This window comes from Phyllostomus hastatus, unplaced genomic scaffold, assembly GCF_019186645.2.
Source record: "Phyllostomus hastatus isolate PE091 unplaced genomic scaffold, TTU_PhHast_1.1 phas_contig_58, whole genome shotgun sequence".
NCBI classification, from domain to species: domain Eukaryota; kingdom Metazoa; phylum Chordata; class Mammalia; order Chiroptera; family Phyllostomidae; genus Phyllostomus; species Phyllostomus hastatus.
This window is the reverse complement of record NW_025333916.1, coordinates 26,496,210-26,509,152: the sequence shown is the minus strand read 5'-3', so window position 1 is coordinate 26,509,152 and position 12,943 is coordinate 26,496,210. Positions and strand designations below refer to the sequence as shown.

General features: G+C 46.5%; 1 protein-coding gene across 5 annotated transcripts in view; it reads left to right on the top strand.

The window, feature by feature from the left end:
- The first annotated feature begins 4,502 nt into the window (after window positions 1-4,502).
- MAST4 (microtubule associated serine/threonine kinase family member 4) overlaps window positions 4,503-12,943 on the top strand; it is a 527,976-nt gene continuing 519,535 nt past the window's right edge. For all 5 annotated transcript variants that reach the window (XM_045848314.1, XM_045848312.1, XM_045848311.1 and 2 more), the window contains exon 1: window positions 4,503-5,122. In XM_045848314.1, the coding sequence (XP_045704270.1) occupies window positions 4,778-5,122 (345 nt within the window). In that variant the 5' untranslated portion in view covers window positions 4,503-4,777. The remainder of the gene's footprint in view (window positions 5,123-12,943) is intronic.

Genomic DNA, 12,943 nt, shown 5'->3' with positions numbered 1-12,943 from the left:
CATTCTTTCCAACCTTTAGGTCAAACGAAGACTCCAACAGCTGCAAATCACATTATTACTGTTCCTCCCCTGTCCTTTTAAATCATTTAAAAATGCTTCAACTTTTCTTCTGGAACTTTGTACTGTAACCCTTCCTTTCCTAGAGCCTCAGACAAACAAAAGCTCGAGAGGCTGTGGGGGCTTTTCCTGCTGGCCGGATTGGCAGAAACGACCACGGTCTGGTCATGCTGCACCCTTGGGTGTAAGTGAGAAACCCCAACCTAGGCTGCCTCGAGGGCCACCTTTCATCGACGTTAACTTGGTCTCGAAGTTGTACTTTATTGGCCGAGGAGCAGCAGGCAAATCCATCACTGATAATTAAAATAAAAAACCTACCGAAGGTGAATAATATCATCATCTTCATAAATCAAGATAATATGTCAAGGGTTTTTAATGTATTAAATAGGAACATATTTACTTGTAATTTTGCAACAATGTTTGTTTTGAGATTTGATGTTCTAATTTTATATATGGAAAACAGAAAGACAATTGATTTCAATTTTATTAATTCCCAAACCTAATCCTTGGGAGAAAGGTTATGACACTGGAAATAAACAAAGAGAGTGATGACTGGTCTTTGAACACCCTCCGCCTCTCAGAGACAGAGCCTGACTCCCCACTGGGCCCCACCCCTCCAGCAGAGATAACAGAGGCTCCCAGAGGCGGTGTCTCCCATTGCATAGGAGAACCACACAGAAAACTGAGGCAAGTGGTCCCAAAACACAATGAACACACTCTCAGTGCCCAGGGGTGCTTGTCCGTGAACCAATCAATTGGGAGTGTGTCCAAAAGAAGGCCTGGACCTGATTACCTTGGAGCAGGCTGACCTTGTCCTTCCTTGTCTGTGGGCTATCTGGCTCTGTCATGTGAAGCTACACTATCGGCTTCCCAGGAGTTATGACTCAGTTGTTTTCATTTTTCTGGCTTTTGCCTACAGTGACACTGAAAGGGGGGAAAAACATGGTTTTATACCCATCTCTTGTCCCAAAGTCTCCAACAGTAGGGATGTTTATGAGAAGCTCTCTTGGAGGGATGCTTGCCACTCCACAGAGAAAGATGTTTATAATTTAATGACAGTAATAAGATAAGAAAGGTGAACTGTAGGGTTTAGAGAAATAAAAACTGATTTCCACCCAGCGGTTTGGTCACACCCCAGCGTTAGTCCATAGGTATAATCGGGATACCTTGGGGAACCATCCTGACCTTCTGATTTTCTTCTATTTAAGAGTCTAACTTTGAGTTTGTCCAGTTCTAGTCTGGAAACTCTTTGCCTGAACGATAGTCATAGTTTCCTCATGGGTCAGCTGTGGAGATGAGCAAGTGCATAGCTTTTGCCTGTGTCAAAGTGGAGTGTGACATCCATTTACCTGATTATAACTAGCAGTTTTCTTTTCTTTTTTAAAAGATTTTATTTATTCTATTTTTATAGAGAGGAGGAAGAAGAGAGAAGGAGAGGGAGAGAAACATCAATGTGTGGTTGCCTCTTGTGCACCCTCCACTGGGGACCCGGCCTGCAACCCAGGTATGTGCCCTGACTGGGAATCGAAGTGACTACGACACTTTGGTTTGCAGCCCGCGCTCAATTCACTGAGCTACGCCAGCCAGGGCTATTTTCCATAAAATATAACAAAAATGTTAGACTGCAGTGCTTATAGGACGGGTAAGTATTGTTTCGTGAACTTTCATTTATAGTTGTACATATGTGTCAAAAGTACAATGTAAATATGTTGCTTATTTGGGGTTAAGGTTTAAAAAGTTCGACAAATACTGATCTGGTACTTGACTTTGGTCTGTAGGGGTTAAGAGCATGAAGGCTGGGGCCTAACTGTTCAAGTTTTAGTCTTGGCTCCAACACTTGCCAGTTGTGTGACTTTGGAAAATTACTTAACTTCTCTGGGCCGCAGTTGTCACACATTTCTCATGTGTAATATGAGAATAATAATAGTTGCTAATTCATAAGGTTAATATGAGGATTAAGAAAATTAACACTTGTATAGCATTTAAAATCTTGCCTGGCACATAGTAAGTGCTGTATAAATTTTTTGTGGGGAATAAAAAATCTGTTCTACGAGTATCATTTTATACCCTTTTACATACTGAATGGAAACAATGAAGTCCCTGCCCTGTGGGTATTTGTAGTCTAATATGCATATGTACTCATAAAATGTTGTCTGTTGTGAGTGGCATTATAATGGAATGTTTTAGAAAGAGTGATTCAAACCACAGTCCTACCACTCACTGACTGTGTGACCTTTGGCAAGTTATTTGACCTTGCATGTCCTCAGTTTCTTAGTCTATAAAGTGGGGCTAACAGACCCTCTCTCATAAGGTTGTTGTGAGGATTAAATGAGACCATCCGTGGACATGCTTAGGACTAAAGCAGTGATGGCTATTATCATTCTTCCTGTTAGAATTCAGATCATGTCATTGCCTCCTATTTCTTGATGTACTGAGAAGCAGCCCCTCCTCCACTTTCATGTGAAAGGCTTGCTTAAGTCGTCATTTCACTTCAGCTGTGGTGAATCAACCACATAGGGGCTCAGATAAAGACCGATACTCCTGACTAGAAAATCAATTGTGAAGCCCAGGGTTGGACTCCAACTGTCCCACTGTGATCTCTCTTTAGCCTTGCTCTCACAACTTATCCAAGTCACTAGAATTATCCTTTTGCCTCAGCAGGTCTCACAGCCCCGCCGATAATTCTGAAGTGTCACAATGCAAGCCTGACAGCCTGAGTCCATTTTGCAGTATGGCTGCTTATGGCAATAGGGTCACATCATATTTCCTTCCCCTTCATCTCGGGGGAGGAAACTGTTCAGGACAAAGCTTGCTGTCTAGTATGATGAAGCGTTTTATATGATGTATCGCTTTTAAATACTGTGATAGCATAAAAGGGCTCATTAGCAGAAGGGGCTTTCAACTCGTGTCCTTCAGTTCCTAAGGGCCTTTGGGAAAACTTCTGACAAAGAGAAATCTAAGATTCTTGAGGACCCCTAAGCTCGAGGACCTGGTAACTGTTTTTCTGTAACTCTCTCCTCTTCTCCAAGGCACATTGTCCTGAAGCACTACCAACAGCTTTTAAAAATTAATAATTGAGCTATATTATGCAGCATCAATCTCTTGCTTGACCATAAGCTCCTCAAGGGCAGGGAACCTGCCTTATTCATCTTTGTATCCCCTGCAAACACCTGGCACACATCTTCATCAATGTCTGTGGAACTGAAGCTGTTTGAATTCATATCCCAGGTCACACTGCCAGAGTGCGGAACAGCACTGGAGCTAAAAGCAAGTGAGGAATCATTTATTTCGCACTGCTGAGCGAAGTGCTGGCCTCTGAGTAATTCAAGTCACCCCATCACCCCGAAGGCTACTGCCTCCAGCCCCGGGAAAGGCCTTCAAATGATTCTATTGGTGCCTTGGTGAAAGTTTTTTTTCTCCTAGTTCTGAGAGGCATGGAAAATGAAGCACCTGGTCCTGCATCTTGCTCATTTACAGCCCGGGGCTAGGAGAAAGTAAACTGGAAATGTGAGCTTTTCCCATTCTCTGCTTAGCTGATGTGGAGAGACAGGCAACGGGAGGCCATAGAGCCCTTTGTCATTCAGCTTTGTCCAGCGTCCGCACAGTGCTGCGTGTATTCTTGGTTCTAACTAAACATGGGAGCATAATTTGGTTATTTTCTTCCCTTTCAAAAGGTTCAAGTCTTTAACCTTTTAGTTTATACACAGAAATAAAGACCGAAAAATGTCCTTTTGAATATTCTCCAGGTGTCTAAGCCAGACAGTCTGCTAAGGCTTTATACATAGTTGCTCTAATTCTGTCCATGGACAGGCAAATATTAATGCCTCCCTTTCCAGTTGAGAAAACTGAGGCCCAAGGAGCTTAAATCGCAAATCCTGGATTGGATATCAGCTCTGATCGGATCCACTCCCTATACCATGAAATTTCCCCCTTTCACCTCCGGCAAACTGGTGGGTGCGTGTGTGTGCATGACTATAGGTGTGTTTCTTTTTCACATCAAAGCCCTGTTATTTCTCCTTTTGGTCAGTTTCCTCGATTTCACTTTTTCTAAACAAAGTCCAGTTCTTCAAGGTCTCACCGCCTGCTCAGCCATCTCCCGGAGTCGTTCCAAGGACCTACAGCCACTCCTCTGCTAAGTTTGGAGTCCCAGCCTTGGCTTGTATTCCGGGTTCCATTCCCAGCCTCCAGGAGGCCAGCGCCTCGCCCAGGTCCTCCCCACCCCCGGGTTCCTTGGGGGACCCAGCGCTCCCTCCGGACCCTGAAGCCCGCGCCTCGGCCCCGCCTCTCCTACCTGACGCCCGTGCGGCCCGGGGCGCCGCAGCCTCCGCCCACCGGCGCGCCCGCCCTGCCATTGGCTTCCCCGGCTGCCCGTCTCCTCCGCCGGCCGCGCTCGGTCCCGTAGGCAGGTTTTGCTGGAGAAGCCGCAGTCCCGGCGGCTCGGGCGCAGCGCGGGAGGACTGTGGATCGCAGAGCGCGGACCCTAGCTGGCATGTCCCCGCGCGCGGGAGTCCTTATCAACCCGTGGACCCGGGCGGCTGCTAACTTGGCGGCGGGCTGCAGCGACCGTGCCTTGGCCATGTAGTCGCCGGCGGGGCTCCCCGCAGCCCGGGAGCGACAGCGACGGCGAGTCGGAGCCGAAAAGCCCGCGGCTTTCCCTGGAGGCTCTGAGTGCACCGCACCCCAGCCGCCCCTCGGGTTGCACTTTGGGCCCGAGAGGGAAATGGGGGAGAAAGTTTCGGAGGCGCCGGAGCCGGTGCCCCGCGGCTGCAGCAGCCACGGTGCGCGGACTCCTGCCCCTGCGGCGACGGCCGCGTCCTCGCAGGGCGCTTCCTCGGCCGAGTCCTCCTCGGGCTCAGAAACTCTATCGGAGGAAGGGGAGCCCGGCGGCTTCTGCCAGCAGCAGCCGCCGCCGCCGGGCGGCGCCCTGGGCACCCGGCCGCCCGCCGCGTGGGCTCCCACACGCGTGGTGCTGGAGCTTGGAGTCTCTGCGCCGCCGCCCCCCGGAGGAGCCGCGCCACCAGAGCCCCGGGGCAGCGGCGCGTCCCAGGAGGAGCAGGACGAGGAGGTGGGCACCGCTTTTCCCCACCTCGGCCCCTCCGGACTCCGGCTGTCTGGCGAACCCTGTTCTCCACCCTGTACAAGGGCGGTGGGCAGGGTTCACTGGGGCATGGATGTGGGGAGGGACCGCAAGTACTCTGTCCCGAGCCGGGGTAATGACGGGAACCTCCCTGTGGGTCAGTCCCGGTGGCTGTCACCTCCGTTCCGTGTGTGTGTGCCTACCTGTGCTGCCTGGTAGCGTGCTTTTAAAATGTTAAAGCAGGAAACTCCTTACTGTCTATATTTTGCTACAGAGGGTCCATGAATGGATGTGATCTGGATGCCAGGCTTGTCCCCACAACCGATCTTATTCTCCAATTCTCCAAAGTGGGCGTGGCTTCCCCCTAGAAGCTCTGGGGTAGAGGGAGAGTATGGTGACAGGGTGGGTGTGAGAGGGAGAGATGGTGTGGTGGAGTTTGGGGACAGGTGGAGTCGTCCCTGCGGAGTTGTACCGCGGGGGTTTTAGTGGCGCCAGTCGCCCGGGATCTCCCGCGGGTGGTTTGGGCTGGTCCCCGAAGCGGCCCTCCAGCACAGGACTCCCAGCTGTGGGCCTGCGGCGCTGGAGGGCGAGGCTGCAGCTGCCATTTAGACTTGTTTCAGATGCCCAGATGCGCGCTGCTCACCAAACTGAATAGGGCCCACGTTCTCTCGGGGACTGTGTGCATCCTAGTTTCTTGGAAGGATATTCATCCAAAACTTGTGGGTCGCATCCTGAGATATTGAGCAGGTGACTTTGGTGCCCTCTGCCTGCTTTCTCTGGTCTGTTTTTCTGCCTTTGGAGGACAGTTCAGGAGGCATAAGGTTCTTTATATCATAAGATTGTTTGTTTTGGAGGTTTCTTGTGGGGAAGTCATCTTGATTAGGTAGGGCCATAAATAAAACATTACCCTAACATAGCCTGCTTGTGAAGTTAATTCCTCAGTGCCAGAGTGGTATTTTCCTTCTCTCCAATGGGATTAGCTGTAGTAAATGTCTTTTTTTCCTCAGAAGATGCAAGCTGAGGCCACGACCCTGACAGCAGCCCCAGCCTGGGGGCAAAAACTAGATCTAGCACAATGTGAGGGGTCAAGCCCAGCCTGGTAGAGATGGAGCAAACCCGAGCTGGTGGTTGGCCTAGTCTCTGGCAATAACAATGACCCATTCCCTAATTCCACCGGAGGAGTGCCAGGATCCTGGACAGGTGTCTGGAAACCTACCTTCTAGAACTGTCTCTCCTGAGTTGTGAGATGTGTGAGTTGTTTCATTCCCCTGAAGTTCAGTTCAATAACTTGACCAATGAACTTCAAGGTAAAAATCATTTGTGCACACACACTTCTCCATTTTCTGGTCAGGAGTTTAGTTTGGATCCAAAGTTCAGATGGATTCTAGGGAACAGAGGCCAGGAGTTAAGCTAAGTGCCACAGCAGCCCCAGAGCACCTGACCAAACCGTGGACTGAACCCGGGTTCCTCATGGTTGCATCTCATTTTGGAGAGGCCAGGCAGGTGTCTTCACGTTTTTCACATTTGCTTAGCCTGCAGCACCAGCCTCAGTGTTCAGAGATGAGCTCACTTATCCCTGGGCAGCTGGGTTCATGCCTGAACTCATTTACTTCTAGATTCTAATTTACTGTTGTCATTTGTAGAGAAGATGACAGAGTTAGTAGCTGTATGTTTTCTGTGTAGCTAGGAGGGTGCTCTTGGTGTATGACATGGTGTTGCAGAGCCTAGGCTGGGGGAATTGGGAACTTCTCACTTTTGATCTGTATTCTGTCGCTGATTTATTGCCTGGCCTCAGGGTGACAGTGTTTTTACTTTCTGGGGAGTGAATATAATGATAGCTTATTTCCAAGGCAATGTGGGGAGGATTGGTTGATTGAAACACATTTTGGACAGCAGAATGACTAAATGACATTGGTCAGTATTTGTGAATCTCAGAATTGGATGTAAACTGATACACTGTTGCAATTTATTGTGTAACTTAACCTGTAGCTGATATGCTGGAAATTGTCCAGGAATGGAAATCCTGACTTGCTCTGAGAATTTGAAAGTGAAAAACCAAGTGTTTTATTCCTCCCTCAGGAGTAGAGGTGTGATCGTCTTGGTGAAGGGGGTTGAAGTCCTGTGCACATTTTCTGGTTTGTAAACTGGTGATGGTATGATGCAGTGGTTCTTAAACTTTTGAGAGGGGCCCGGGTTGTGGGCCTTTCGAGAATCTAATGAAAGCTCCCCACCCTCTGCTCAGAAAACACCCCCAAGTATCAGGACTGTTCCAGAGGGTCCAGTCAGACGCCAGGCTGCAAACACTCGGTTTAGTGGAAGAACCTGGATCTGAGTCCCGGCTCTGCCACCTTAATCAGATGTGGGACTGTGGACCATTCCACTAACATAAGCCCAGTTTTTTCACCTCTGGAATGGAAATACTAGCAAGAGTTGTTGGACATTTTATATACACCATCTAATTTAATCCTAGCATGATAGTTAACATAGCATTGAATGCTAAGTCAATATTAATTTTTCAAGTTTATTTGTGATAAAAAATTTGTGAAATGGAAGTGTAAGTTTGGGCTGGCTTATTTTGTTTAAGCATACTTAATCTGCTACAGAATTTCAGAGAACCTGAGGCTTCTCTGAAGCCCAAATAAAAGAGTTTTTATTTGTCTTAGGTTGTATTCTATAGCAAGATACTGTTAGTGTACTGTTATATAGCAAGTCACTGAGTATAAAGCATTAAAAGGCTTAAGTACAACCCGTAAAATGGAAAGAGGTTCATTTAGATTTTAAAATTGTTATGTGTAACTTGGGAAATTGTTTTTCCAAAGTTATTTTTATAGTAATTTATTGCATGCATTTTTGTAAAGCAGCAAAATTTGTTTTAGTGTATTAGTGCAGTGCTAATTTTTTGACAACCTTGTTAAATTCTGTTTTCAAAATACCTAGTAATGTCAACAGTGTTTGAACTATTTCATATTTTATCTTACTGTCAATATTTGTGAAAATTAACAAAATCTTGTAGACTTCAGTCAGTCCTTTAAGCTTCTGGTGCTTAAAAACAATATAAACAAACCTGGAAGATTTTATGGGGTCAGTTCCAGATCACCACAATAAAGCAAGTATGGAAATAAAGCGAGTGGTCATCTTTTTGTTGGGGGAGGGTCTTGTCTTCAATTTGTAAAAATGCAACATCTGTGAAGCACAGTAAAGCAAAGCCAAATCAAAGGAGGTATGCCTGAGTTTATGCCATGGCCGAGATTGTAGTTGTTAGGTACTTAATGCCAAACACACCGAGAGTTGGAGGTGGCATGAGACTTTGTTTAAATAAACTCCGTCTGACTTGACCACGGCTTCCTGCCGCCTGTGGGTTTGGGGTGAGTGGGTGCTGAGGGGGAGTGGGCTGCATGTCTGACAGTTATGACAATCTAGATTGCACTCCTGTTCCTCTGATGACATTGCTGAGGGTTCTTTTTTTGTTACATAAATTAACCCATTTATTGTAGACCAGCAATGTTTCAAATTGTGGTGCTTCTGCTTTTAGGCAGTCTGCCCTGTCCCTTCCCAAAGAGCCTAGTAAAGTCCTTGGTGCCATTTGCTGTGTGTCAGCGAGCTCCTAAGGGCAGGAGTGTCTCTGGGTGCCTAGCTCAGGGCCTCTGATGTGTAGTGGGGGTTCAGTAGCAAATACACGTGGAACGGATGAGGAAAAAATGACATCTTTGAAAATAGCTGCACATTTGATTGAAGGGTGATTGAAGGGTGTATGTATTTTATCAATTGTGACTTATGCGTAAAGTTCTAGATCTCTTATCAAAAAAATGTCAGTGATCAGAGTGAAAATAGTATGGGCAGTTTTCCCAGGTAACTTTTGAACATAGTCAGATCCCTGAGGATCCTCTCAGAACACCTCTGAAGGGACTCGTGTGTTAACTTTTCTTTACATTGTGTATTTGAACTTGAAATTTTCAGGGACTCTTAGAATGGCAGGAGAAAAAAAGGCTTAGTAGTTAAAAGGATTTTCAACTCAATATCAAGCGTCTCCTTTATCCTCCACTACACTAAAGGATTTATTTTATTGCCCTAAGTTGGGAAACAGTTTCCCTTATTAACAGTTGGCACAATTATGGGACACTTTTTAACTGTTCTATTAAAAACAGTTTGAGGACTGCTTTTAGCACCACATCGGATGTGTGTGGGGTCCCCCATGTGATGGCGATGCAGTTGATGAATTTCTACCGTTCATTGGATAAGAGAATAAATAGCAAAAAGCAACCATGAATTCAGTAAAGCTTTTCATTAGATTTGTATTTTATTAATCACAGTGACTACAGACTTGGAAAAACAAGTGGTGCATAAATCTTGGCCTATGTATTATTAAGTCTGCCTTTTGACTCACTGCTTCCGTAAGAGCAGCAAATTCCGAAAATCAGTCAGCCCGAGTATTGAGGTTTATAGAATCCTGGGCGCCAAGGACACGAAGGTAGGCAGGTAGTTTGACCCCATGCAACTTCCAGTGTAGTGGAAGTGATGGTGACTAAGCTCGCGGTAATTAATTAATTAATTGGTTTCAAAGGCTGTGAGGGAGTGTGTGCCTACGCTGTGTAACTCATTCAGTCTGGGAGGAACCACCTCACTGAGGAAGGTGATGTTTGAGCTGAAACCTAAAGGGTGAGTGGGCATTAGCTGCGAGAAGGGGAGGGATGGGACCCATGCAGGTAGCAGGAGAGGATGGTGGGTCTGGAGGAATCTGTCTGGCCTGGAAGAGAGGAGAGCATGGCATCAGGTGATGCTTGAAGGAGAAACAGCAGTTGGGTCGAACAGAAACTATTGGAGTTTGTTGTAAGGGTATGGGAGCCCCTGAAGGATCTGAAGCAAGGCAGTGCTGCGATCGGATTTGTGTGCACCTGAGAAGGTGGCATCGGACTAAAAGGTGTGTAGAGGGAACCAGGGGTGCTTTCCTGCTGGTCCCGGCATTCCAGGTAAACCCATGAAATATCAGAAGGAGAAGAATTTAGGCCTCTTCCAGAGAATATCTAAGTGTGAACATTAATTCTACTTTTCATTGTGATATTGCTTTAAGCCTACTATTTTCTTGAAGGAAAGGCTTTATTAACATAAATGGACTTGAGAAGAGGGCCTTGCAAGTACTCATTTTCATAGTACATTGCTGGGAAATATTTATCCAAGGCAAACATGAGGGGAAATTGCCCTGAGATGGTGTGAGAGTCTCCGGCGACTGGCAGGGTGGTTGCCTGTGAGCTAGCACACATTACCAGAGTCTCGCTGTGGGCTCGGATTTTCCTAGAGAAAGAAGGGTCGGCACAAAGAGCTAAGGCTTTGACCCTTCCTTCCTCTGGCTTGAGGTATTCTAGGAAGTGTCAAATATTTATATTTTGCCAGTGTTTGGGAGCCGGTGACAAAGGCTGTCCCTCCCCACGCCGCCCCCCAGACTTACCGGATGCTGTGTAAAGAGCCCAGGTGTTCTCAGTCAGTCGCTGTGGGGAAGGGTATGGAATCCCTGCTGGGTGCGGTGCGGGTGCGGGGATGACCGGTGGGAAGGATCCTGCTTGGAGGTTTCTCACCGTGAGGAGGGTCCATAACCAGGTGGCCAGGCATTACAGAAAACTGAGTGGGATGAGTGTGTGTGTGTGTACATACATGTACATACATACATGTACACACACACACATATCTTAGAAGGGATGATTGTAGTTTTTAGATGAAAGACACCCCATGCCATTTATAATCACATTCTCGAGTTCTGTAGTATTGCCTGGAAAGGGCCTGTACTCCTGCCTCTTTATCCCTTCAGAGCGAGCAGCCAGCGCTTCCCTGCTCCGGGATCAGGGCCCCTTGTGCCTAAGGGTACAGACTAATGACCTCGGTTCAGCCCTGTGTAGGCCATGTGACTTTGGAAAGGTTATTAATACTGAGACTGTTGCCTCGTTTGTAAAATGGGCATGCCGATATTTATTACAGGGGGTTGTTATGAGAGCTAATGGAATTTCCTGTTGTTACTGAGTATGGAAATGCTTGTTTCTGCAGAGTATCAGTGCCAGAGCCAGGAGTAACGGAAGCCTACAGGTCCCTTCCCTGAGGTGCTGTGCCACCAGCATGTTCTGCTGGCCGTGCTGGCCGGCCCTGTCATTCATGAGTAGGTAGATGTGTAGCACAGTTGCCACTTTTAATTTCATGGACAGAGCATTCTTATGATGTACTAACAGCAAAGTTTTATGGTATATGGCCCATTAACCCTTCTATTAAGACACTATTTCTCTTTTGCTCATGGAAGCAGCTCTTAGTGATCATTCATTAAATAATATCCTAAAAAGACTCTATGAACATGTGAGTTATTAGGGACACCATGAGAATGGGTCAGAAGGCGCATGTCAGCCAGGTGGAGAGGCTGGCGAGATGACCCTGTACTTCACTTAAGCTTCCTGGGTAATGATTTAGGGGCTGTGAAGGGAGTAACAAGGAAATTCAGTGATTTTTATGGGAGCCAACTTTGGTTCACATAAGCATCACAGGGGTGGTGGGAGGGGGCTGGCTACCCTAACTTTGCAGAGGGGAAATCTGTTAGAAATGCATTAAACCATAAAAATGCAAGAACTCACGTATATAAATTTCCCAACAAAAATTCTGTTTTGTCCCTTTGGGACAATGTAAACAATTCATGTTTTAAAGTAAAAATGCAAATCACCAGGAGCACTTTGGACACAGCGCCAGGGCTGGTACTGTGACCGCTGTTCGCTTCCCTTCTGCCAGCCCCGTGCTCTGCCCCGTGGCCCTGTTCAGGTGGGCATTGACACACCTTTGCATCGTTTAGTTCAAGGATTCTGGTTCTCTTTTATGTCTGCGATATTTTGTCTGGTTCCGTATCTGGCAATGTTATTTTGGGGCAAAGCATAACCAAAATATGATGAAGCAGAAATCTCTGCAGCAGCAGCTGTGTACTTTTCTCTCCCTCTCTTTGCCCTTCTCTCCTAGTGTTCCACCCCCACCCCCGGGTCAGTGTTCCTGGGGAGGATTGGACAGTGGTCCCCTGCACTTCCAGGGTTGGAGAGAAACCCCTTCCCTAAATGTGAGATGTTGGTTCAGGACCGTGGTCAGCGGTACACATGCGAAAGCTAACATTTAAGTGTGTATAGAACCTGTGTGAAATTTCTGGTGGCTCCTCCAACTTCTCTTAAAGAAAAGCTTCACTGCTTATTTGAATGATTTGCATTCATAATCAGATACATGTGTCTGCGAAACAGCTTATAAACTTGTACCCTAGGCCTGTACTCCTTTGCTAGCCCATCAATTTTCCTCTTGGACACAGTCGATATAATTTTGATTATGGTACTTACTTCCGCTGAACCTTTCAGCCTAAATGCTTTGTGCTGATAGGGGGTAAGAGGAAGGTGGGGAGGACACTGGCAGTACTGATGTTTCTTAACAAATTTTATAGGCTATCATGTAGAAAATGAAAATTTAATTTTAATGTTCTTTATTTTGTGACTTTGTGGTGTTCATAGTGGATGGCAAGCTCACAGGTGTTTTGGCTTCTGCTTTAGAACTTAGCTGCTTTTTGAAACAACCTGAGAAGTTAGGTATGTTGTTCAATCCTGGCCAATAATTTTGTGCCTTTCTATGTTTTTTTTTTTAATAATACCATCATTTCTTGGGCTTCTGGTGTTAACATTTACCTTTTCAGGTATTTCTGTATGTGGAGATGCCCACACCTTCAGTAGTACAGGAGGGGCCCAGTGCCTCATCAGTGGTAGGGAAATAAAGTAAAGTTGGGTTAGAATTGGTGTTTAAAATCTTATGTCACTG